This window comes from Aquila chrysaetos, chromosome 24, assembly GCF_900496995.4.
Source record: "Aquila chrysaetos chrysaetos chromosome 24, bAquChr1.4, whole genome shotgun sequence".
Taxonomy (NCBI): Eukaryota; Metazoa; Chordata; class Aves; order Accipitriformes; family Accipitridae; genus Aquila; species Aquila chrysaetos.
Genome location: NC_044027.1, coordinates 3,002,948 through 3,027,688, shown reverse-complemented (window position 1 = coordinate 3,027,688; position 24,741 = coordinate 3,002,948). Strand labels below are relative to the sequence as shown.

Below are 24,741 nucleotides of genomic sequence, written 5' to 3'. Positions count from 1 at the left end.
GCTTTTATTTTCAGAGCAGGAAGCGTCTGTATTTCAGGGTAGTGACTCGATATCCGTCCCAGTGCCGGCGGAATGTCTGCTGGCAGCGACCGGGCGCTCAGCTGTGACTCGGCAGCTGGTGTCCCTGCAGGGCTGGGGACCGAACGGGGCCAGGGCAGCACATACAGGGATAGCAGCAAGAGACAGGTCCGAGTGTTTCCTGGTGCCACTGCAGCTCTGGCAGCATGGAGGAGCTCTATTCCCAGCTATCCAAAGATAAATTCAGCGCTGAAGCTGTACGACAGCATTCGCACAAAAGCATGCTGGGTCTCCTTCGGGGAAGGGTTGGTCGACTGATGGCCGAAGGGCAGCACTGACCCCGAAGAGCATCTTCCTCCGATGGCCAGGACCAGCCGAGCAGAGCGGGGCATTGCTGTGTGTTATGGGCCCACGGCAAGGTACAGGAGTCATTTCTGCTCCACAGCCAGACCTGTTAGAGGTTGTTCTAAGGAAGGTTCCTGTTTATGCAGACAAAGTCTGCTCAGGGACAATAAGAAGTGATGCTTTTTGGCAGGAGGGCCAGCGCAGCCATGGGCACTGCTGCGTTGGAGCAGCCGCCGGCGCTGGTACTGAAAAGCCTGGCTTTCAGTAAACACAACTTCGAATATCGGGAGTTCAGGCGAGGACACGGCCGCAGCCAGCTCCAGGATCTGTTGAGCCCCATTAGGTAGCTGGAAAACTACAAGAGCTCGGCTGGGTTTCAGATAAAGGCGCACAGAGAACAGACCGCAACTTCTGAGAAGGTTGGTGGGCACAGGGCTCCTGTGAAACCTGAGGGCTGGCTGGGACAGAAGGACTAGCCTGTAGCTTTTTACAGCTCCCCAGAGACAGGAGGAGCTGGCTGACATACCTACTGAAGATCAGTAAGAAAGAATGCCACAATGCCCCGTTCAAAGCACTTGGTGTACTGAAACGTGATCCCATTTCAAGGCAAGTCTCTCTGAGAGCTAATACATATATTAAAAAAAAGAAAAGATACCGCAGGCAATTACCAATCCATTCTCAAGATTGCTTACAACAATTCTCCAAGGCAGGTTAAAATTACTACATATTTTGGAAAGAAAGCTGGGTTGAAAACCAGTTATTTTATATTTATTTGCTTTATTTCTAAAAGATTCCCTTTGCATCACCATCCACAATTTAAAGGCCAGGTTCAGCAAACGTGCTTTGACATCAACAGGTCTTCTACACTGAGGTCTAAGCACACCCCTTAAATACACTACTGAATTGGCATCTAAATAGGTTTTCAATGTCAGACAACAGACACCAGTAATCCTGACGATGTGAGATGAGGTGGACAGTTCACTGAATTCCCTGCCCCTGAAGAACAAACACCACAGTTTGTTTTCAGTTGGCCTTGGGAAGCCCTGCCCAACGTACCAGGGCGGCAGCAGCAGCCAGCCGAGGCCACAAACTCTCTTCTCTGTGAGCAGGAACGACCCCAGCCACGGCAGCAGCTCCTCTGGAACAAAGCAGGGAGGGAGGAACGACGCAACCCAAGATGCTGCAATGGGACCTGGTGTGTGTCTGCCACCCACTGAGCTGGGGCAATGTGTGAATCCATGCGAGTACCTCCCCGAAATCTCCTGAAGCAGCTCTGTTTGTCACAGCCGTGGCTCAGACAGCAGTACCTGCTAGAGATGACAGTAGCTGACAGGTATGTGCTCTCCTAACACCGGACAAACCCAGCCGTGGGCGCAGCCCGTGGCGTGAGCCTGCAAGCTGCCGGCTCCCCGACCTGCTCACCGTGGTGGCAATTTTGTTGGCTGACATCTCCCAGGAGCACAGCACAGCTGCAGCCTTCGCAATGGGGATGTACACACAGCCCCGTGTGCTATCACACATGAACCCGGTCCCACGGACGGACGTGCCAACTTACACATGTGCTGGCAGTGCAGGGCGTCTGCACGCACCGAGCTGTGTGTGCGCCCACGCCAACACACACGACTTTCCCCTCTGTGCATCTGCGTAGGTACGCACACAGACACACACATCTCGCGGCACAGGGTACCTCTGTGCCATGGCCAAAGCTAAACAGCCAAACCGTTCCGGAGAAGAGAGGGGTTTGTCATCACCCCTCGCCCTGAGAAGCGGCCGTCCGCCCCACGCAGCCGCAGAAGCTCACCCTCCACTGCTGGCAATTCCCATCTAAGGCCCCGTTCCGTGGGGCTGGTTTGATCATTGGGCTGGACTTCCCGGCTGAGGCTTTACCTTGTCCCTCCAGGCACAACAAGCTCCACCAAGTATCAGTTTCAAAGATGGAAGCACTTAGAATCATCTGCTGAAAAGCACAGGCAACATGCATCTGGGGAAAGAAACGCTGCAGCTATCTAATCTCTAGAGATTCGCTGCAGAGCTCAGGGAGCTGCAGCAGTGCGAGCAAGAGCAGGATTCAACTCCACAGACATCTTGACTGACACTGTGCAGCAGCATTACAGACTATCTGCCTGGGGGACCCGAGAACAGAATTCAGCTCGTGTCATAGCTACTGCAAGGTGTCTAGACTCAGGGGCGATGCCTGTTCATGGGAACGAAATGCTAGAGGAGATGCATAACATCCTTTCCATATCAAGTTATGGATCCTTATGCGATCAGCTAGGATCCCTGCACAACCCAAAAAGGCATTTTGGAGCCAGTCTGTGATCCCAGCAGCACAGTCCATCACCACCTGGGCAGGGCAGCCCCCCCAGCTCCAGCAGGATGCCTGCCAGGAGGTGCTGGTCCAGCCTGGGCTCAGCCCATGGATGCCATCTGCCGTTCAGAGCACTGGGAGGAGACTGGGAGCCCATCCAGCACTGCTCAGCCCAAACAAGCACAGCACTTCTTAAAAACAAACAACCCTACACACACAGTCAGGGTGCATCTGATTCACCTCCCTGCTCCCCAGCCTTGGCTCAGGGTCACATCTCCATCACCTGGAGGGCAGGCACAGCCCTTTTGTTGCAAACAAAAGCAGATTATCTCCTGCAGTCTTCTACTTCCCACAGCAGTAGGAACAACACAGAACAGCAGGATTCAAGGTGCAGTTGTGAGAACCATCAGTGGAGACACTTAATCCTCCAGCTCCTGTCTGCCAGCATGCTGGAACTAGTGAATGCCACCATCAAGCCTGTAGAGGTAATGAGAAAGTTTGGAGGATTTCACCTGCTCCTGGAGGGAATCTCAACCCCGCTAGAAGGGTTTTCCCATGAGCCAAGAGGAGCCAGGGAAGGGCTGCTGCTTCTCAAAGGAGGCTGGGTGGCTGGCAAGAAGGTGGCTGTGGCTGGAGTCCCACAACATCTCCTTCCAGTTGTTGATAAGCCCAGAAGCAACTTTAAATAACCTGGTGCTGCCTAACAGCTCACTGCTGATTGCTGGACACCCATCATCCCCATGAGAGAGATGCCCTTGGTCCAGAGAAGATCCATGGATGAGCCCCCAGAGAAGTTCAGCAATAGCAAGGAAGCCCAGCAGGGGTTGGGGGTCAGGAATGGCATTGACCAAGCCATTTTCGGGATGCAATGCAAGTGCTGTGGATGGGACACATGCTTACCTCTGAGTCTCTGCCATCGGGTTGTTTTTGCTTAGTGCCATTCACACTGTATACACAGACATCTGGGGTGGACACTCAAATAGCCTGTTCCAGGGCAAGTGGCTGTAACATACTCTGTGTTTTGAATTATGGGTTGATTTTCCCTGGCTTCTGCTGCAATCTCATTAAATCTCTTATTCCATGATTAATTAGCAGAGCTCCTCCAGCCCCACCTTGGGCTGCTCTGCCACCCAGCTCAAAAGCATGCTTAAAAGTTTGAAACCTTTTCTTGAAACAATCAAAGACAATTAGTTTGAAAACACAGCCAGGTTCCTTCAGCAGGGGTTATGCACTGGCAGAGCCCAGGAGGTCCCTGAGCCCCATTAGGGACCAGGCTGAACTCAAGCCACCAAAAGCCAGATCAGAGGGGCCATACCGAAGTGGTGGGCTCCCACGAGCAGAGCCCAGCACAGAGGCCGATCAGACCTACCCTCTAACCGTAGCTTTTGCCACTGACCACGTAATTACAGGTACAGCTTTTCTCACCTTCCTGCTGCCTGGTTACCTCTCTGTGTTTGCTAAGCCATTTATGATCTGCCGGTAAAAAGCAAACAACATTATTACTAGGGAAAGTGCTTCAATTTTTCAGGTACAGAGGTCTCCGAGTGGGTGTTATTTGGAAGCACGGTGCAGCGGAGGCGTGCTGGAAGTGTCTGAAGTCTCAGCAGCTGCTTTTCCTGGCAGATTTTGGGAAGAAGCCAGCAGTCAGAGCAGGAGGTGGCTGCAGAGTGCACTAGGGGTCACAGCAAAAGCTCACAGCTGCTCAGGAAGCCCCCCAGTCGCTGAAATCAGGATAGACATGGAAACAAACCCCTGGGAGAGCTGCTCAGGGTGGGAACTACACCTGGAAAAGTCCAAATGACATCTAGGTTTCAAGCTCTTGTGAAAACTTGACTCTGCATAGCACCAGCATGGGGAAAAGCATCCCCAGCAATGCAGAGCTACCTGCTGCTGGCTGGGGAGACAGCAGCTCTGGGGACAGACGTACCAGGGATCCTGTTTGGTGATGAGAGCTTGGGTTTCACCGCAAAGGCAGCTGACCCGGATCTGCTTCTCGCTATGCTGCGACTCGGAGAGCTCCTCTTTCTCTCCCTCTCTAAATGCTCAGCACATCCCCCCAGCTTTGATTACTGACCGTCTACCCCCAGCCTTGTCCCCAGTCCCCCATCTCTTCATTAAGTCCTAGAGCGGGTTTACTCCCATGACACTGCTTTGTCTGTCACTCTCTCCAGCCTTTCTGGAGGGAGAAAGCAAAGGATCAGCCTCCAGCTGTGCTGCAGCCAGACAAAGGGAACAGATTCCTCCTCCCCTTGCTCCAGCTTAACAAAGCCAGCCCAGCAGCACCGAACCCTGAGCCTCGACCAGCGCGGCCTCACTGCAACAAACAGGGCTCAGGGCTAATGAGAAAGCAAGAGCAGAGGAGCATCAGGCTGTGCTGTGTGTGGGAAAGGTTCCTTAAGGACAAAGGAAAACACTTCATTAAGAGCTAGAGACTCTCAGCTGTGCAGAGGCAGCTGAAATGGCGATCTGCTGTGCCAGGAGACACAGGGTTTGTTCTAGAAGGCGAGAAGGCTCCCTCTTTCCTTCCAAGCCTCTTCCATCCTCCTCCAATTTTTTACAGTTCAAAGGGATGTTTTATGAGCCTTCTAGGGTCAGGAGGCAGCACCCCCAGGGCTGCACACACAGAGAGGGGTGCTCTTAGCACCTTCCCTCAGCTCTGCTAGACCCAGCAGACCTTTAATCATCCAGGGATGCTGTTACACAAAAACACCTGGCCCCGGTGCCCCACTCACCCTTCCCTGCAGCCTCACCCCCCAGCAGGTCTCACCCTGGAGCCCTGCTCAACTGCACTATGTCAAGATTGTCTCTGCTGGGCTCCGTGCTCCTCACCGGAGGCCTGGAACACAACCCAGCATTGCTGCGGGCAACTCCTCCACCCTGGCCGGAGCTGCGTATCCGCATCAGGGTAGAGCTCCTTTCTGCAGTTAGATATTTGCATCTACACAGCCTTCCAGAACACGGCACCTGGACAAACAAAGCATCAGGACCACAGATGGGAACGTGACAAGGGATGGGGACAAACACTGTTGTGCCTATGTACGCAGCCAGGGACAAGCAGGTGGGATGTAAATAATTAGCGAGCAGGTTATTAGCTGCGGAGTTGGTGCCTTTCCCCTTTCCTCTGAGCTACACTGCACTTTGGGGCTCAGAGAGAGGGGACTCGGAGCTGACAGGGCTGCACTTCAAAAGGAACCACTGGCTTCCTCACAAATACCGGCAGACAGGAACGGACACCCCCCCCGCGAAGGGGCAGGAGCCAGCCCCAGCCCGGTCTCACCGGAGGAGCGATGCTCGGAGGAGATACAGGCAGAGGGGCCGGTCCCTGCCCCCCCCCGGGGAGCCCAGCTCGGGGGTTTCCCAGCCCCGCGCCGCCCCCCCATCCCCATCCCCATCCCCATCCCCATCCCCTGCCGTTGCGGCGGCCGCCGCACGGTGTCCTCGGTGCTCCGCAGCGGCGGGAGCGGGTCCGGCCCCGGCAGAGCCCCGCAGCTGCCCCCGGGACCCCCCCCCCACCGCCTCCTCCAAAACCTCTCCCTGCAGCCCAGGAACCGCTTGCAAAAAGAGGGATGGGACACCGCGGAAAGGAACAAGCGATGGGGCAAGTGCCCAAGGCACGGGAGAGCCCACCGACCCCAGGGACGGCTGCCTGCACTAGCCCCCCACCCCGTCCCCCCCCTTTTCAGTCCGGGTCCCAGCTTTTCCATACAATGACAGTCCTGATGCAGCCCGGAGCACAGCCAGCCTTCTCCGAGGGTTTTTCTGAAGACAGCTTTTAATGGTGCAACTGCTACAAGCTAGAATTGTAACCCGACGGTTTGGACGGCCCTCCCGCAAACCGCCTGGGAAGAACGAAACCAACGAGGAGGCGATGGCCAACAAAGCCATCCCCAAGGCCACTGCCCAGCCCTGGGGTGAGAGTGCTCCAGAACCAGAGGCAAGGCTCAGTTTTGCTCCTTTCTCCCTGGGCTGAACAGAAGATCCCAAATCATTAAAGGAGCTAAAAACAGGGTTGGAATATTGTAGGTTGAGGTCATCTCTGCGTGAAACCCAGCAAAGGCAGTATCTGTGCCAAACATAAGGTCTTCCCTCTAGCCAAAACAGTCCCTTGGGCATTCATCCCTCCCAGGAGCATTGGCAGCCCCTTGCTCCAGCTCCTGGCAAAGTGACAGTCAAATGCTACAGGTTTGCAGGAAAAGCCTTGCTATGAAGGCAAAAGAACGATCCCCCGGATCTGGCTGCAGGTTAGGAGTTTCCCGTGTTGCAAGCCAAGGGGATCTGTGCAGGGAAGCACGCGTAGATCCCAGGATGCTCAAAGAGGGCAACATCACAACAGTTTTCCCTGAACCACCACTGACCTGTCTGGACACTCCTAACACCTTCAAACCCATCGCCTTCGGTAGTGGGTCAGGATGGCCGCAGGGAGACACTTGCCAATGCCCTTATCTCCAGAGTCCTTCCTGCCGGCAAGAGACATGGCACACCAGCGCTGCGAGCAGTTCCTTCATCTGGGTTTCCCCGTAGAGCTCTGAAGACAACTGGGAGGGGGATCCTGGCATGGAACGGCAGCACCCAGGAGGAAGAGGAAGAGCAGCCCTGGCTGCGGGCTCCTGCCAGCCATGGCTCCAGAGCAAGGCTGGGTTTAGCTACAGGCAGGCAGAGCTGAGCTGCCAGGCTCCCAGGCCAGCTCGGATGGTGCTCACCCAGCCTCAGCACTGCTGAGAGCTGCCCAGCACCACCACCACCAGCACCACCACCACCACTGCTGGAGGCAGCGAGGGGCAAGTTCCTCCACCGGGCAGGAGCCAGCTAGGAATCGGAGAGGCACAGGGCCTCCACGGCACTGCTCAGGCCCTGGCTCACCCCGCCGACAGCCAGCAGGCAGTTCCGGATCACGATGCTGGAGCAGGCACAGCGTGGGGTGGGCATGGGGGGCAAGCTCTCCCACTTGTTCTTCTCGGGGTGGAAGGCCTCTGCGGACTCCAGGACGGTCGGATGGTTTCCTGGAAGCATAAAGCGAGGTACTGGGTCACCTGGGAAGCACTGGCAAGCGTCCCTCGTCTGCTCCAGGACAGTGTCTGTGCTCTGGACCCCATCTCCTTATGGGGTCCCTTTTCCCTGCTCCCTCAGGCCAGCCAGGGCCACGATCTCTCTGCTCTGTAACGGTAACATATGACTCACATATGCTTTTAAAGTGTTATCACCATCCCCCAGTGCCTCACCTAGCCCCCCAGCCACAACGACTCTGCCTTTCAGGTAGCCAGCCACGAAGTCTGCTCGCCTTTTCTTCAGGTAGAAGGAGCGCTCCATCTTCATCCAGCCACCTGGGAGGGACAGCACAGACTGGGTATTACAGGAGCACCCACTCCTGGGAAACCATCTAGCTTCTCTGACCTACTTGCTTGTGAAAGCACAGTTTTGCTGCTGCACCTTGGGGTAATAAAACCCTGTGACACAGGGGTCAGCTTCCTCACCACCACCACGTCAGGAGGGAGCTGTTGAATCCAGCTGCCTCAGGACCACGGTTTTCCCCTCTGCTGCCTTGACTTGTTAATCCTGACCACAGGCCTTCCTCTAGGCTGAGCTCAAGACACCAGCAGTCCCAGGACTCAGCAGACGAGAGCTCTGAGCTCTGCAAGGACAGCAAAGCCCCAAAGCACAGCTCTGCGTGCCACCCACCCTCCTCCTCTGGAAAGGACAGAGCTGGGACAGCCCCCACCTTGTTCCATATCAAACATGTCCACGGTCCTCATGAACTTGGGCTGCCGGTAGAGCCGTCCCTGCCGCAGGCCCCCGAGACTGAAGAGTTTGTCTTCTGTGGGCACGAAGCTGGAGAAGGCCCTTTTGTTGGGGATGTTGGGAAACTTGGTCCACGACCTGGTCTCTGTGTCAAAGACCTCAAAGGCATTGATAGCATACTTGGACTGCCTTCCACCTGGGGCAGGGAAGAGGGAAAAAAAAAGTCAGCTTGGCTCATAGCACCAAGCCAATGGCAGCAAGAACCAGAGGAGCCTCCTAGGGCAGGCTGAGAGCGAACTGCCAGCCAATACGATGTCCTCAGGTCTCAAGTCACCTGCATGAGGGTTTGCTGAGCCAGGTAACTTCTCACCCTTGCGCTCCCTTCTCCTTTAACTGCAGGTTCATGACATGAAAACACTTCATTTTTCAGTGCATCACACCCTCCGCTTCCCTCCACACCAGCAGCAGCGGGTCGCTGGCACAGGAAGGTGTTTAGTATGCACCAGTTTAATCAAGACAAATTCACAGCAGAGCAGGGATCAGCTCTCAGGGAGCCTTTGCAATTCAGATGAGTTCAGCGCCAGTGCAATCCAGCAAGCCCCGGCCTTGCTGCCAAGCTCCTGACGGAGCAGGAGAGCCAGAGCAGCTGCTGCTACCACCGCCAAAGATGCGTATTATTCTTCTACCCATCAGATGCAGATGAATACAGCTATTCTCAGCTCAGATGCTCAGCGTGCCTTTGAAGGCAGAGCCTGTGCTCGCTACTGGGCCCACAAACTGTTCGCCAGCAGCAAGCAAACTGCAAAATAGATCAAAGAGGTTTTTTTCTGGTAACCCCTAAAGAAAGCCAGGGCTGTCTGGCAGTTTGAGCAATCAGGACTCCTGCATTTTGATCCCAATATGCCATTTGGCCACGAGCTGACAGCAACATTTCTCTGCCTCAGTTTCCCTTTCTGTAAGCCAACATAATAAAAATTGTCCCTGCAAAAGGCTCGGTCCAGCATTTCCCAGCTACAGCAGGTTTTTCCTCTGCCAAAGGCAGACGCTTTTTGAAGCTGCACGGTACTTTGCTGATATAAAATGCATAAAGGTATTTTTGCTCACTAGTTGAGTCCAAGGGCTTTTAGCGCAGTTGCAGGACTGCAAATTGAGCAGGCAAAGACCAGCTGTACCCTCAGCTGCCAGCAGCCACAGATGGGCCTGGGACAGGGGTGGCCACTCACCCAGCACAGAGCTGCTGCGAGACCCACGAGCTCCTGGGGCATTCAAGGGTGCAGGGGCTCTCACGGATGCTTGCTATGGAGCTGTGGATCCAAACCGCACACCAGCCCCGCTCAAAACCTACAGCTGCAAGCTGGTGTTTCTGAATGCATGAGAAAGCAGGCAGGGATGGAGAAGAGCATTCCCAAAAGCCTCTTCCAGGGAGGTTTTTCAGTGCTCAGATCAAAAGAGCTGCTGCCCAAGGAGGCGGCAGCAGCAGGACTGCTTCTTACCCAGCACGTAGATCTTGGTGCCTCGCAGGAAGGATGTGGCAGCGTACCTGGGTGTGGGCATGGCCGCCAGCGACACCCAGATGTCCTTGAGCATGTCGTAGTGCTGCAGGTAGTTGTGCGGCCTCAGGTCAGATCCCATCCCACCAGCCGCATAGACTCTATAGTCTGGACAAGGCCAAGAAGCAAAAAAATTTAGTCCCACAAAATTATTATAGGAAAGCATCAGAAATACCCACCTGCAAAAACACATGCCATCATACGATGTGGACCAGAACTGTTCAATCCTACCCGTGACCCTGTGTATGTCCCGAGCTCCCATCTCCGGGGCAGAGGGGAACGCACTAACCTCCCGGTCCCCACAGCAACACCGATGCTCTTCCCCCAGCCCCGCTCCTCTGTTTGGGGGCTGCTGCTCCTCAGCTCAGCTCCTGCTTTGTCCCACTGAGGTCTGGCACAGGATGGCAGCTCTGTGACCCAGACCGGAGGGCTCAGAGCCAAGACAAGGCACCGAGGCTAGTTGTTCCCCACCAAATCTGTATCAGCTATATCCTCCTCCGGCTAACAGCAAAGATGGCTCTCCAAAACAAAATCCTACCTGCACAGCACCCACATTATCTCCTTCAACACGCACTTCACCCCACAGACAAGATTCAGGAGAGCAGCGACAGCAGCCTTGCCCTTGCGGGCAGCCCTACAAGGCAGCTGAAAAAGCAGAGACCAGCCTGCACACTGCAAGGATTTGGGCAGCTATTTCTGTTCCTGGCCTCTCACACCAAATTGACCCTGTCGTATCAGTCAGGCAAGCTTATACTCAGAGAGAAAATCATCTCCAAGATGGTAAACATTATTTTTAAACATTCCTTGATGGTAGCTTTTAAACCCACTTAAGCAAACAAACCAAGCAGCTTTCAAAGAAGCTGCCTAGAGATTAGATTCGTAATCCCAGGCACGGTGGGAAGCTGGCTGACCTCAGGCATGCTGCTCAGGAACACAACTCCCAGCCCCAGGCTCTTCAAAGAATGGCAGAGCATGCTAAAGGAAATCAATGCTCCGCATCTCTGCTTAGAAATTAAAAAAGGAGATGGGCTGATAAGGCAGAGCCTCACAGGCCTTTATCAAGCCCCATTTAAGGCAGTGGTTAAGCTTTCGGAGGGGAGCTACGCAGGAACCCCCCCATGAGGCCAGCTGCTTTCCCTCCTTGTACAATGATTTGAGCTCATGACCATGAAGCTGACTCTCTCGTGGCTGGTTCTGGTTTCGATCAGAGATGTCTCTTCAAACCAAAGCTATTTTGTGGCTCAGACCTTCACCTCTGGCTCTGCAGCTCAGCCAGGTCCTCCCAGCTTGGCTACGCTCAGCCAGCAGCACCGTTCCTATTTTTCCAGGATCTGCAGCACACAAGGACCAGAATTTGCTACAAAACCCTGGCAAAGTTTGATTTGAGGCCCTGGAGCTTGGACCTGTCTGAAATACCCCCAGGTACCACCACAGCCATGGCCCTCGTGGCTCCAGGGCTGACGGTACAGAGCAGTCCCCAGGTTTATCTGCTTTTGGCCACCCACAGAACAGTCGTCTTTAGCAGGTGGGATACGACAAATACACAGGGTTCAACTTCTAGAAGCACAGAAAAGGTTTTGGAGAACAACATAACCCCGTGCCATTGCCCAGAAAGCTTTTGTGCCTGACGCACCAACCGATGCTAACCCTCCCCATCCCACCACCCCGCAGGCATCCCTCCCTGCCCTGGAAGGACACAGCAGGAATTGAACCCTCCTTGCCTTTTGCCGTCACCGAGATGCCCATGGCTGCTTCTCTCAGCGAGTTCCTCTTCTTCCACTTGCCCTCATCTATGTTGTACATCTCCACTATCTTCAGCGGCATCTGATTCACTCCGACCCCTCCTATCACCATGATCCTCTTGCCCAAAGTGGCCACGGCCACCCCGGCCCGGGCCGTGGGCATGGGGGGCAGCGAGGTCCACTGGTCGGCCTCGGGGGAGTAGACCTCAAAGCAATCCATGGGGACACCGTTGTCATCGCAGCCCCCGATGGCAAACACCTGCCCGCCGGCTTCCACCAAGGTCGAGTAGACCCTGCGGCTCGGGAGCGGGGCGAGGGTTTTCCACTGGAAATCTTTGGTATTAGCTAGCTCCATGGTGGCTGGCGGGGCGAGGCAGCATCGGTCCCTGCCCACGGGAGGGGGCTGGCTACGCTGCAAAACAGAGCAGACGGAGAAGTGCCAGGGAAAAACAGAGAAACGCAAAGTGCAAACACCATCCTTCCCCTGGCAGAGCTGCAGGCAGCCAGGAGCAGAGCAGGGATGGGAGCAGCCCCGTCAGACAGCCTCCCCCAGCCACCAGCCCCCTCTGCCACCCCCCGACACAGAACAGCAGCGACCGGTACCTTTCATTGCGTCTCCATTAATCCTGCAGTTCCAGATCTGCCTCAGAAGCTCGTGCAGAGACCGATCCTAAAAATAAAACAAAACAAAAGAGGGAGGGTAAAAAAAAAAAATATAATAAGAGGCAAGAGAGGTTGGAGTCAGTTTGTTATCCTGTTCCCTGAGCATCCCCGCCCCCAAGCGACATTCAAACTGAGGAGGCTGCAAGCCGTCTGCTCACTTCCCTGGCTGTTTTCCTGCCTGCTGAGGAACTTTTCCTTGCATCCTCCTTCTCTGACCCAATTCCTCCTCCTGACCCCTGTCTACATCCTCCTGCAGACCCAGGGAAGGACCCGCTCCGGTAGCCCGCTCGGCTGGGAAAGGCGAAAGCCAGCGCTCGCCTCTCCAGCCCCGAGCCATGGGCTGAGCCGCGGAGCTGTGAGGGATCCAGAGAACAGCCCAGGGAGGAGAAGGCACAAGCTCTCGCTGGAAACCCATGGTCTTTTTTCGTCTCCTCTCTCAGAATGGCTGTTAAGCATGCAGATGAGATTAATTAGCACAGGAGGCCAGAGAGGACAAACGGAACAGAATAAAGGCAGCGGCTTGCTCACTTGCCCAGCATGGAATAAGGTGCGTTTTGCACTGAGCATCTCCACCTTCATTGTGTAACTGGGGTTGTTTAACAATTGCCCTTAAAACAAAGTAAGATTTATCTTTACCCTTGCAGACGCAGCAGGCTCTCCCAGCACATGCTGCCTGCATGAACATTTGGAGACAGGACTGTAGGGTAGAGAGCGCAGTTGCCAAAAAAAACCCAAAGAAGGCATACTCCTGGCTGAGCACTGCTCTGGTCTAGGACAGAGTCATTCCCTCTTCTCCTCATGCACTGACTCCCGAGACTTTTCCCCATGGATGCTGAGGTCCCACTGACCCCCTGAAAAGAGCTTCCCTGGCAGGAGAGCAGGGCTGGCTGGCTCTGCTTTTCTGTAGACCACCATTTGAAAGCCCCTGGAGCAGAGATTCACTCCTGGACCCACTTCCCTGGCTCCTGGCAGACACCCAGCCCAGGGCCAGTGCCCCAGCCCATCTGCTGCTTGGGGTTATTTTTTTTTCTTCTGATACAGCAGTGTGGCTGTGGGGTGGAATGCAAAGAGCCAACTTGCTCTTTCCTATCTAAGATACCTAAGCACAAAGCAACCAACCGTTATAGCCCTTGGATTTCTTAAGGGGATGGACTCCCTTCTCCCGAAAAGGAGAACCAGACTTGTTTCCTGCTGCTTCATCTGGAGCAAAGAGTAAACAAGTGGGGTCTGCAAAACTCCCTGAGCCAGGAACAGGTCATCTCCTCCCTGCACCCCACCGCCTTGCCCGGCCGCAGCACTTACTGCCCAGGTCTGACCACAGCCCTTCAGCTCTCGGAGCCCTCCGACAACCTGAGCAGACAGAGCCTGTAGCTTAGCAACAACCACCTACAGCCGCCTTTCATCACCCATCACTTCAGGTGATGCGAGTGGGTATCCTGATGCTTTCCAGGGACCACACGAGGCAGATCCCCCTGGAAGGGGAGAAGCCCTGGGGTGCACGGGGCTGCACGCGGGGCAGAGGCACATGGGCTGTTGCTGCTGTACCCCAGACTAATCCTGCGTGTAGCACACCGGAGATGCCACATTATTTCTTCTATAAATTCATGCCTGTTGTGTTCATCAGGTAAGCAGGGAGACAGAGGTGGCCGTCGGACCGCAGCCAGGGCCGGGGCATTTGCCATTATCTCAGACAGGTACAATGCAGCATCCCCACAAACTCCTCATCTCTGTCTCGGGGCTCAGCCTGCAGGGCCCATCTGAAGGGGAAATCAGTTGCCATGGTCATGTTAGTTCCTATATCTCCTCTGAAAGCGTGGATTAGAGGAGGGTGATGGAAAAGCATCAGTGAAATGGGTCTCGGACAACTGGACTGAGATCCATCAAAATCACTTCACGTACAAGTCTGAGCCGGCATGAAAACCAATCAGTCCAAGCAGGGCTGTTTATTTTAACTTATTCTCCCAGAAAAATTTCAGTAGTCAGCTAAACATCATTTACTGCATAAAGAATGTGGTTAATAAACCCATAAATACTCCTTGGGCTGTAACCCTCCAGCAGCAGGACCCAGCACGGGCACATGCGCACATCCCCGGCACTGTGGGGGCCGCAGTACAAAGGAACACAAAGCAACAATAAAAAGCAGCAGCAAGTCAAGCCACACTTTGCATCTTCCCAGCGGCTGAGGAGAAAGGGGCAAACAACAGACTAGATCACCAGCTGCTGTTCTCCCCTCTCTTCAATCCCTCGTCCTCTGATGTGCATCACCGCCCACAACTGGATCGGCTCAGGGATTTATGCCTTGGCAGTTTAAGCAGCTCTGGACTATTGCTTTCATGAATAATTTATTTTCTTTCCAGGTGAATTTTCATGCATTACCATGGACAAATTCAGCACGGGCCAGCAAATTAGAAAAGCAGAGCCAGCTCCTGGAGCATGACAGATTTGCATCCTGACCTCCGAGAAGTCATTTTTCTGCCCTGTGCCTCAATTTCTTCAACTATACAGCACAGTGCTAGGATGAGACACAATCAGCATCACCCAAATGTCTGACAGAAGCAGAACCTCACAGCTGGTGCCAGACAGTTTCTCCACTGTCATTAAGGCTATGCAGAGCTCAAGCATAGCTGTCTAAAATTGCCTAAAAATTCTTTTTCAACATACCAGCACAGAGTGTGATTCAAAGCATTTGGACATGGCTGAGTATTTCTGTGGAGTGCTGGGCAGATCCTTCAGGAGAACAGGCAGAGCAAAGACCTGCAAATTCAGCCCAGCTGTGGTCCCAGACAATGGGAACCAGCACATCCAGACAGCCAGCACTCTCAGCAGCAGTAATGCAAAGCTCTGCCTGAGCTCAGCTGCCTTAGCATACAAATAGTAGTTTGCTATTCTTCTCTTTCATGCTCTTTAAAGAAAATCAAGGTCAACCTGAAACACTGTACTCGCACCCTTTGTCTCTGTCTCTCCAGCATCACCTGAATCTCACTAGAAAGCAATGCCAGCACTGCGCCGTAGGAGCTGGGAGCTGTCAAAATGTGCTGACCAAACACCCCCATGTGCTGCAGCCATGTTCTCCTCCCAGACAGAGGGAATTATCACTTAATTATACCAAACAAATTGGAAGCATTAAAATTTCTTTCTTAAATGGCTACATTAAAATAAAAATGAATGGTAATTGCTTTTCTATCAGAGGAGATGGCAGGCACAGCGCTGAGCCCACTCCAGGGTTCAGCCCTTACCCTTGCAGGACAGAAACCCCTGCTTTAAGAGCTCAGTAAGCAGCAGAGCACCCCTCCACCCCCCCCCAGGGTCTTTCCCAAGTGGTTATGGAGCACAGTTGGGCAGGGAGATCCCCACAGCACCCACCGAGAGGGGGACAGGGCTCCGGTGGGAGAGGGGGACTGCTCGGTGTGGGAGGCTGAGCTCCCTGTGCTCTAACACCCAGCTGCTCCCTCCAGAGAGAGGCCATTCCTCACCCCGCAGGTTACATCAGGCTCATTTTAGAGAGCTCCCAGTTTAGTGGCATTTATTACCTGCAATGATTTGTGGTTTATAAAAGAGATACGCTGGTGGGCATTAAAGTGATAGACGGGCTGAACAGGGGAGAGAGATCTTGGTGCTGCTGAGTGCAGCTGCTTTTGCTTCCCTTCCCATCTCACCTCTCTCCAGGATTTAGAAGTTTTGCTGCTCTGGGTTTGAAATTCCCTCAGCTGCAGGGAGCCAGCACACAGCCCTGCTGGAGCCAAAAATCTCCACCCTCCAGCCATCGGGGTATTCTTTTGGCTGATGCACTACCCTAAATATTGCATTGCAATGCCACTGCATGAGCACAGAGTGAAAAGGGGTCCGATGTACACCCCTCCAAATCGAAGGAAATGCAAAAAAGGCCCCAGAAGATGAAAAGCCATGGATATACTCCCAAACCTTCTATTTTTATTGCTCATGCTGAGGATATCTATCCCGAGACATCACTGTACCCAGTCACATACCCCCAGCCACACTTATGCATAACACACTCCCTCCAGGGAGGAACTCAGGGCTCAGGAAACAGAAAGAGACACCTAATCCTCACCCAGCCCGAGGCAGATACAACTCACTGCGAACGGATCCTGTACCACATTTGTCTAACTTGCTCTGAAAAGCCTCCAGCACTTCTGCTGCCCCAGCAGCAGATCACTGCTGTGCCTCACAGAGCATCACCCACTCAAACCCGCACTTCGGGAACAGTGATCGTTTTAGGGACACCACAAACATCCAGGAGACCGCTACACTTCTTCATGGCATCCCATCACAAGTTAACTTGAGCTGTATCCAGCTGACCCTCAGCTTCCCTGACTTCAGTAGCATGACCCCAGATCTCCATCACTGGATCTGGGGACGGGTCAGACCCAGGACACACATCACAGCCCCATCAGGAGCTGCGCTCCCAGAACATCACTGCTCCCCATATTGTCTGCCAACTGCCAAACACCCACATGTTCCTTGCTGTCACCAGGAGCAGGTTAAAACAGACACAGCCAGCCACCAGCCTGACAGAGAAGCCTATTAGATAACCTACTGCCTTCAGAGAAAAAGCTCTTGTACTCACCCAAATGTCACGCCAGATAAACACAGGGCAGTCCTGCCATGTGCCAGCCAAAGTGAGAAAAGGGGCTGCAAAGCTGAGCTGAAAACAGCCTGACATCCAGCCAGCATCACTAGCCAGAGCAGTAACAATTCCCGCTGCTCTGGGGATGGGCGTCACGGGGGAGGCAGGAACAGGGGCAATGATATGCTGGAAATAGCACACAAAAACTGAGAAGAAATTGTAGCTCCTGCTCCTCAACACCAGGCAGGAGTCAGCAGCTTCATTTCAGCTCTGTCTTGGCTGCCTGCGCTCTATTAAATAAAGAGCAGGGAGAGATGACACAGCACAGACTCAATTAAGACAGCTAAAAGGAGATGATTCTAAAAGGAGATGATTCAGTGCAGGGAACCCATTTCTGTCCCAAGGAACAGTCATGGTACAAGGCCAGGAGGGGGGACACGGAGAGGAGAACCCCAGGAACTTCACCCGCTGCCAAGGAAGAGTGTCAGGCACTGCCCAGCTCTCCCCTGCCTGCCTGCTCCTGACTCTCTTCCCAGTGCAATTCCAGGTTACAGCAACACTCGGGTGCTTTCCCAGTGCTGCTCCAGGCACAGGGTCCAACAGAGTTTGGAGCAGGAACCAGCCCCTGGGAAGAATCAGTCCCCTGTGGCTCAGCTCTTCTGCTCCCAGTGTGACCCCAGAGCCCAGCTCACCCGCTCCAAGGGGCAGAGACAGAGATGAGCTGTGCCACGTACGGGATGCCCGGGATGCTGCACACAAGGGCCAAGCACACCTCGCACCGGCAGCCTCTCCTGCGACCTTCATACGTGCCCTCCCCAGGACTGGGTGCTCAGTTCACCCACACGAGGAAGCCACTTGCTCCCAGGTCAGCTGGAACCAGGGCAGGTAGGGAGCCCACATCTGCCTCTCCTCAAAACCCCAAAGGTAACTACCTGCAGCTGGAGCCACTTGTTAGCACAGGAACATCCCATATTGGCTAGAATCAGGGACTTTGAAAAAAAAAAAACAAACCAGCAAGTGAAGAGAAAGGACAGTAAACAGTGACAACTTTCTTTATGCTGTTTTCATCTATGCTGGAAGCTAGCAGGATACAGGGCATCTCAAATAACACATTGAAAAGTTTCAGATGTGGGAGCAGCACCTAAACCTCCCCATTAATCCCTGTAATTGAAGTGAGCTGCTTTTCCTCCTAGAAGCATATAAATATCATGGTGTAACCACCCTTTGCACTGTCAGATAAACAGGAGCACAGCATGAGGAGGCTCTGTCCCTGTGGACTAAGGTACCAACCTTTGCTGTTTAAAAAAAAAAAAAAAGGCATCTTTATTTCAGCAAAGATACAGCCAACAAGAAACAACATTCACAGGGGCAGATTTTTCCAGGAAGCTTTAAGTCCACATTTCCCCCTGCTCGGCACCCAGAAGGGAGCCATAAATCCCTCCTCCTACAGAGAGAAAGCTCACTTCTCTGCCACCCAAGAGAGCAGACTTTCAGAGGAGCCCAGCACCCCAAAACTCCATTGTACAGTAGTCCAGAGAGCTCAGCACCCCCCCAGACACAGCTCTCTTCAAACCCTCACCGCTTATTTGAGGTTCTTAGTGGGATCAGGGTCTTTGGAAAAATCTGGCACCTTTGTAATGTCCCCAGCATGGGAGAAGCCTGAGCTCCTGTCCCAAACTCACACTCTCATTTCTTGGTGACACTCAGAACAAGATATAGACAGCCTTTCTACAAGCTCTGACTATTTTACAGTCCTAGCCCACAAGGTCATGTAACACCAGGTCTAGGTTTTCAAGTAACTCCAACTTTAAACAGAAAAGGCTTTTAAAAAGCCTTTGAAAACTGGGGACTCTGGTGCCTTTACTTCTCTCTTGCTCAAAGCCTGGCAGCTGAGGCTTTAAACAGAACATGCATGAAATTTTCAGTCTGGTATTTCTGACCTCTCTTCACACTGAATCAAGTTTCCTTGCCATAGTTACAGCTACCCAGAAAAATAACAACAAAAAATCCACTAGTTCCCTGCCTTTCTCTGCAAATTACCCAGCTGGCAAAAGAGACTGTTTAGAAATAAGGAAAGACAAAAAGCATTACAATTATAAGAGAATTAATTGTACCAAGCAAAGAAAAAGCAGCAGCACTCACAAGCAGTTCATTCCATTCCTTCTGTTCCTGAGCATCCCTCTTTGCAGACATAAGTAGGTGCAGTTTGAACGTGAAGACAGCAGGCTGTGACTGATCTGACCTCCTCCCCAGCTACACCCCTTCCCCCCATTACCAGTCCCTTGAGATCATTTCCAGCCTCATCATGCCAAATGCAATTTCCTGAGGTTGCTAATAGGAGGAAGGCAGAGAGGTCATGGAAGGAAATATTCCACAGCTAAGAGCACAGCAGTGGTGGATTAGAAGGATGCCAGGAGCTTTAGCAGGCTATGGGACAGGGAGAAAAGAGGTTTTGTTTTTTGGCACTTGTTAGCACAGGGAAAGAGCCCAGGCCATCCTTTTTTCCAGGGTGGGCTGAAGAATCAGCAGAACAAGGTAAGATTTATTCACATCACAGTTTGTCTCAAGAGAGAGTGTTACAATTTCATCAAGAGAAAAGATAATCCACCTGCGAGACTGCAGGGTACCCCTTCCCCAGTCCAGCTCCCAGCAGCATCCTGCATCCCCTCCCCTTGCCCCCGCAGGCTGCCTCTGCTCTTTGCACAAACAGCTTCTCTTTCTCACAGGTCAAATAAGAAGATCTTTTTCAAGCCCTGCAGTCTCACTGGTTATGTTTATAAAGCTCCTGTTACTCTGTATTTAGGCTGCATCCCTCCGGAGGGAATGTGAAGAGCTTGGGCCAGATCTCAGCTGGGGGTAGCACAGCGCACGCACCCATCGCTGCTGCCTGCCTCAGCTGCCAGGGCCTGGTCTGGGAGAGACGCTGAAAAGATGGGATTTGGGGACTACTGGGGGGGAGAAGAAAAAAAAAGTAAGGGAAAAAACATCCCCCTTAACCCACTTTTTGGGGAGGGAAACACAAACTCAAAGCTTTGTTTCTGGTTGCTCATTAAAAGCCTGGCCTGACACTGGGAGAAAGCTGTCCTCCTCCAAAGCATCCCCCTCCCACCCACCCCCAATAACTCGCTGACCTCCAGCGAGAAACTCCCTCCCTCCTGCCAGAAAAGCTCAGGAAGCACGGATATACTCACAGCTCCCGGGAAGCCGCGCCGAATCCAGGTAGAGCATGGCTCTCTGCTAGAAACGCTCTTCAACACCCAAATCCTCAGCGCCTGCAGAGCATCCCCCTCCTCCCAGCTCCCTCCCGCACCCTCCGTCCCTCCCTGCACCCCACAGCCCTGGCAGGGGGGATGCGAGCGACGATGGGAGCAGCCAGGGCTGGGAGGGCTGCGTGGGAAGGATGCGAGGAGAGAAAAAAAAAAAGTCAGCATAAATCCAGCAGCCCTAATCTTCACCCTCCCAGAGATGTAGGGCAATTAAGAGGGAGAGTGTTTCCCCATCTGGTCTCTTCCTCGGTGCCGACAGCCGGGGGTGTGCGTGCGTGCGTACACAGTGCATTACCAGACCCATACTTAAGCCTTTTATGGCTCCCCACGCTTGCACAGGATGTTCTGTAACGGCTGGTCCCTGCCTGCAAAAACAAAACTCCTAGGAAAGGGAAATAGATGGACAAAAAGAGGGGAGTAGGAGCTGAAAAGCAGGAGCTGCCTCCGAGAGGAGGCAGAGACCCAAACGTGCTGCTGCGGCATTCCCTGGGCTGCAGCGGGACCCACTCCGGGAAGAGCTGGGGGTCTGCCCCAGGCTGGGTCCCAGTTGTGGCTGGGAGCTAGTGGACCCCACGCTGCCAACAGCTCAGGGAGAGAAGAGCCCAGCGCTGGTGCGCACATCTGATGGACGCGCACCCCACGGGCACCCACCATGGGGAAAACAAGGGCACAGCAGGGGCAGTTCAGGCAGCAACAACCCCAGAGCTTCTGCTCTCTGCAACTCTGGCTCCAGGCGTCCCGCGAAGAGCATGCTTTGCTCTGAGGTTGCAGAGGCAGCAGTAGGATGTAGGGCCCTTTGGGCCCTGGTTTCCCAGCCTGCTGGTCATCCCAGGCTTTCGCTTCCCTCACCTGCTTCTCCACTCTTCTCCTAAAAGTGTTGCAGAATAACTTTGCAGAAAAATCATTTCTAAGCAAAAGCCAAAAGAGAAAGATATTTTCAATGCATCTTCCATCGAGCTTCAAAGCTCCTCCCCAGAGATGCATTTCCAGTTCAGCCCAGCAGATGTTTCTAATCCTTCAGGAACCCCCTGAGCTCTGAAAGTCCCCGACACCCCCAGAGATTTCTGATCCTTTCAGCGTTGTGCTCATACATCTTTCCCCACCGGCACAGAGCTCCGAGCACGCATGACTTGGGGCACAGGCAGTACCCACACAGCAGCATCAGGTGCTCAAACACTCAACAGCCTTTGAACCTGCAGCTTCCAGAGCTGGAAGAGTCTCCTATTTTCATCTCAGAGGGACTTACTTCTCCACTGGCCACTTCCCTGCAGCCCAGACCAGGGACAGTCTCCAGAGATGGCTGGAGGAGGTTTCCAGTTCAGCCCTGGCTTGCAAAAGCCCCTTGGTGTTGACCCCAATTCAGGCCCGTAACGATCCAGAAAAGGTTTATTCTTGCCGATAGCTCATGCTGGTTGAGATAGAAAAGTATTTTAAAGCAGCTCTAGCCATAAAATAAGAAAAATGAGGAAATCAACAAGAAGTTGAGTCAAATGACTCTACATAAAGCAAATTGTCATCCCCTACCAGCTATTTTAATCTCCTGTTAGCTTTCCGGTGGGAGGATTCAATTTGCATTTAAATAAAAACCTCAAGCACAGGGCCAATCTAACATTAAGATGTTCATTACAAAGGCATTTACCTCTTAAGAAATTTTAAAAGACCCCATCAAACTGGATTTTAACACAGGGGCTATTAGCAGTCTGGCATTATTGGACACTTAGTATTTTTAAGTTGTTATTATTTACCAGACTGTTTACAGATGAGTCCAGGCAGCTCTGAACGAAGGTTTCCAGCAAGCTTGAAAGCTCCCTACTTACAAAGCCAGGAAGTAAGAAAACCCACACAGTCAAAAAACATCACAAAAGGTATTCTGGAGCCGCTGAAGAGCTGCCTGCAGAAAGCTCAGTTTCATGGGGGTAGGGAGGCATGGGGAAGGAAAGGGGAGGCTGCAGGACACAGCCGAGGGCAGGCTGGTGAGATGAACCGGTGGTCAAGCAACAGGGTTGGCAGCTCCTCTCTGTCCCCAAATTAAACCACGGGGCTCCCATGCTGGGCACCAGCTCAAAGCGGCCTGGCGATGGGTGACCTTTATGGGTGATGGTGAAGGGGCTGTGACAGATTGCAGCTGGCCCTTGCAATCGTATTACAGAGCCGTTTCCATTTTAAAACTGGTGATAAACTGTGGCTTACAAAACCCACTGAAACGCAACAGCAGGTTGGTGTTTCAAATCATTTGGGTGCTCCTGCTTTGTGGGACCAGGACACTGGGTTTGGCCCCAGGTGGGTTTTTGGTTGGTTGATTTAGATTTTTTTTTTTTTGGTGGGTTTTTTGTTTGGTTGCTTTTTGTTTTTTCACATTGCTGTTTGATCTCAAGCCCTTCATCTGCTTTTCATTTTCCTTCCTGCTTTTTGTCTGCCCATTTCACCTGTTGTTTCGTGGCAGCAGTTGGGCTCCCCATGCTGTGTGTACAGCACCTGGCAAGTGGGGTCCTTGGGTCAGCCGGAGCCTCTGGCTGGTAGCAGAAACATGATGGATTGTGATAAAATAGGGAGCAGAGATGGTGTGACACAGACCAAGGCCCTGGTAGAACTCTGCCAAGAAGCCTTGATAATCCTCATCCTCATAGTCCTACATATCTGATGCTAATAACTTATTAAAACAAATACTCTTTCATCTTCATAAGCATTTAATTCACCCAGTTAAAAACAAAACAAAGTAACTCCAAAAAAAACCCTTGATGACCTTTCACTGGCCAGTGTCCTTTCTTAGATCAATGCAAGCAGCCTTACCTTCCCACGATGAACAGTCTGCACCACGTCAACACCTGCAAAAGACCAGAGAAATGAGAGATGAAGGCAGCGGAAGAGGGCGAGTTTATATTGGATAGAAGCAGGGAGACAGGTACGGCAGCTTGGCCATAAAGCCCCAGGTGTTCTATCCCTGACACCCGACTTGCCTGGTGGATGAGTCAGACTTGACAGGCTGGAAAATAACTGTCTGTCTCGGAAGGACGGAGCTTACACAATGCGCTACAGAGACCCGAGCCCTCATACAAAGGCAGGCGTTGGCTTCACTCAGCAGATGCTTTTTGAACAGTGAAAATTGCACAGCACTAACAACCCGGTGGCCAGCAAGCCCTTCCCACGGCACAGGGCTTGCGCTGGGAAGGAGGGAGGGACACACTCTGCTACCCACCAGCAGCTAGGGAAACAAACTCACCATCGCCAGGCAGCTAACGTCGTGAGGAAAGCGGAGTTTACCCTCCTCCCGATAGCATCTTTTCCTGGCAGTGTCTTGCTTGTCGCTAAGGAGACCTCTCGAGATACCTTGAAGAACTTGTAAGACAAGGAAGGCCCTGGCTCACTCCAGATTTGTGCCTCAAAAAGAACAACTTTTCCAGGCTGCTTGGAAATGATAAAGGAGGTGTCACTGTTAAATAAAAAAAAAAAAAAAAGAAATAATAGTCCTGAAAACCTGTAGCAGTTTTCTGCAATTCAACATCTGTTTCCATGGGAACAACAGGAGAGTTGCAGGAATTCCTGCAAATTACACAAATAAGCCAAAGGGTAACATTTTCTTTTCCTCTTTCTTACCTGCATCACTTCAGGTTGAGCCAATTCAATCCAGAGAGCACTCTTGACCAGACCACTTCTCCTAAGTGTTTGGGAAAGGCATGTTAAACTGCAGTTAGCAGGCCAGGAGGTAAGAAAATAGGGGAAAAAAGCAGCAAAAATCAGCGCTGGAAGGCCAGTAAAAGGCTTTTCTTTCAGAAGAGATAGGATCTTGTAGATAAAGGGGAAAAACATGCAAGAGGACCAAGAGCTGCCCATGCATATCTCCGTGCCAGCAGTGGCTGGAGCACACAGCCCCCCCGGCACTGCTGTCCATGGGAGACCATGCTTTGGCACAAGCAGTGGAGAGCAATGCTGTCTCTAGTCTCCCTGCATTCAGTCCTCCCCTGTCATTTCTTCCAGAGATTTGGCAACCTGACAGTTAATTAACTAGTTAATTAATTAATTCTCCCTCCTGCAGGGCCCTGAGCCGGTTACAGCACAGATAGTCACCTTAATATATGGAGACAGCAGCCAAGAGCTTCAGGATCTCTCAATCAGAATATTTAACCCACGGGGAGAAGTCCACCAGCTGTGTCTGCCCATTTGACAAACACAGAGAGACATCATTTCAGGACAGACAGGCACTTTGAAAAGACAGTTGCTGGGGAAAAAAAACAAAAAACAAAAACCCCTGCACACACAGTAACATTCAAAATTAGCTACAGTTAGCAGAATTTCAGCAGCAGCGTGAAAGAGCTTTAAGCTGTCTAACTAGTTAGGCTATGGATGCATCTGGCTTTGCATGCTTTTTATAAAAACAAAACATAAGTCTATGTTTATATACAACTGGAAAAAAAAGCTGTTCCCAGGAAGAGGGTTTATGCAAGACATAGCAGGGCTGGGCACAGCTGATCTCCACACACAGTTACCAGAATACTGAAATAAAGCAGTGGTTTACTGGTTATCACAAGCT

The 24,741-nt window shown here is 52.6% G+C and overlaps 1 protein-coding gene across 7 annotated transcripts; it reads right to left on the bottom strand.

Annotated features, from left to right (window-relative positions):
* Positions 1–1,120: 1,120 nt before the first annotated feature.
* KLHDC8A (kelch domain containing 8A) lies at positions 1,121–24,059 on the bottom strand. Of its 7 annotated transcripts, XR_005931326.1 has the most exons (10): positions 23,808–24,059; positions 23,434–23,643; positions 23,004–23,038; positions 12,303–12,369; positions 11,679–12,111; positions 9,901–10,065; positions 8,388–8,603; positions 7,891–7,992; positions 2,165–7,671; positions 1,121–1,673 (listed from the first exon to the last, which is right to left on the bottom strand). XR_005931326.1 is itself a non-coding variant. In XM_029999912.2 (7 exons), exons 3-7 carry the CDS (start codon positions 12,052–12,054, stop codon positions 7,478–7,480), a joined length of 1,053 nt encoding a protein of 350 aa, XP_029855772.1. In that variant the 5' UTR covers positions 12,055–12,111; positions 12,303–12,369; positions 20,139–21,464; the 3' UTR covers positions 1,121–7,477. The 7 variants fall into 7 exon arrangements, 1 of the variants encoding a protein (XP_029855772.1); XR_005931324.1 differs by lacking the exons at positions 23,004–23,038; positions 23,434–23,643; positions 23,808–24,059 and adding an exon at positions 20,139–21,464 and having other exon boundaries at positions 2,165–3,148; positions 3,572–7,671; XR_005931325.1 differs by lacking the exons at positions 23,004–23,038; positions 23,434–23,643; positions 23,808–24,059 and adding an exon at positions 20,139–21,464 and having other exon boundaries at positions 2,165–2,344; positions 3,572–7,671.
* Positions 24,060–24,741: the final 682 nt, after the last annotated feature.

Coding starts and splice junctions, on each gene's coding strand:
- KLHDC8A (XM_029999912.2), bottom strand. CDS start 12,054: ATGGAGCTAGCTAATACCAAAGATTTCCAGTGGAAAACCCTCGCCCCG. Junction 10,066..11,678: donor CATCTCGGTGACGGCAAAAG/GCAAGGAGGGTT, acceptor GGCCTTGTCCAG/ACTATAGAGTCTATGCGGCT. Junction 7,993..8,387: donor CATGTTTGATATGGAACAAG/GTGGGGGCTGTC, acceptor TGTCCCTCCCAG/GTGGCTGGATGAAGATGGAG.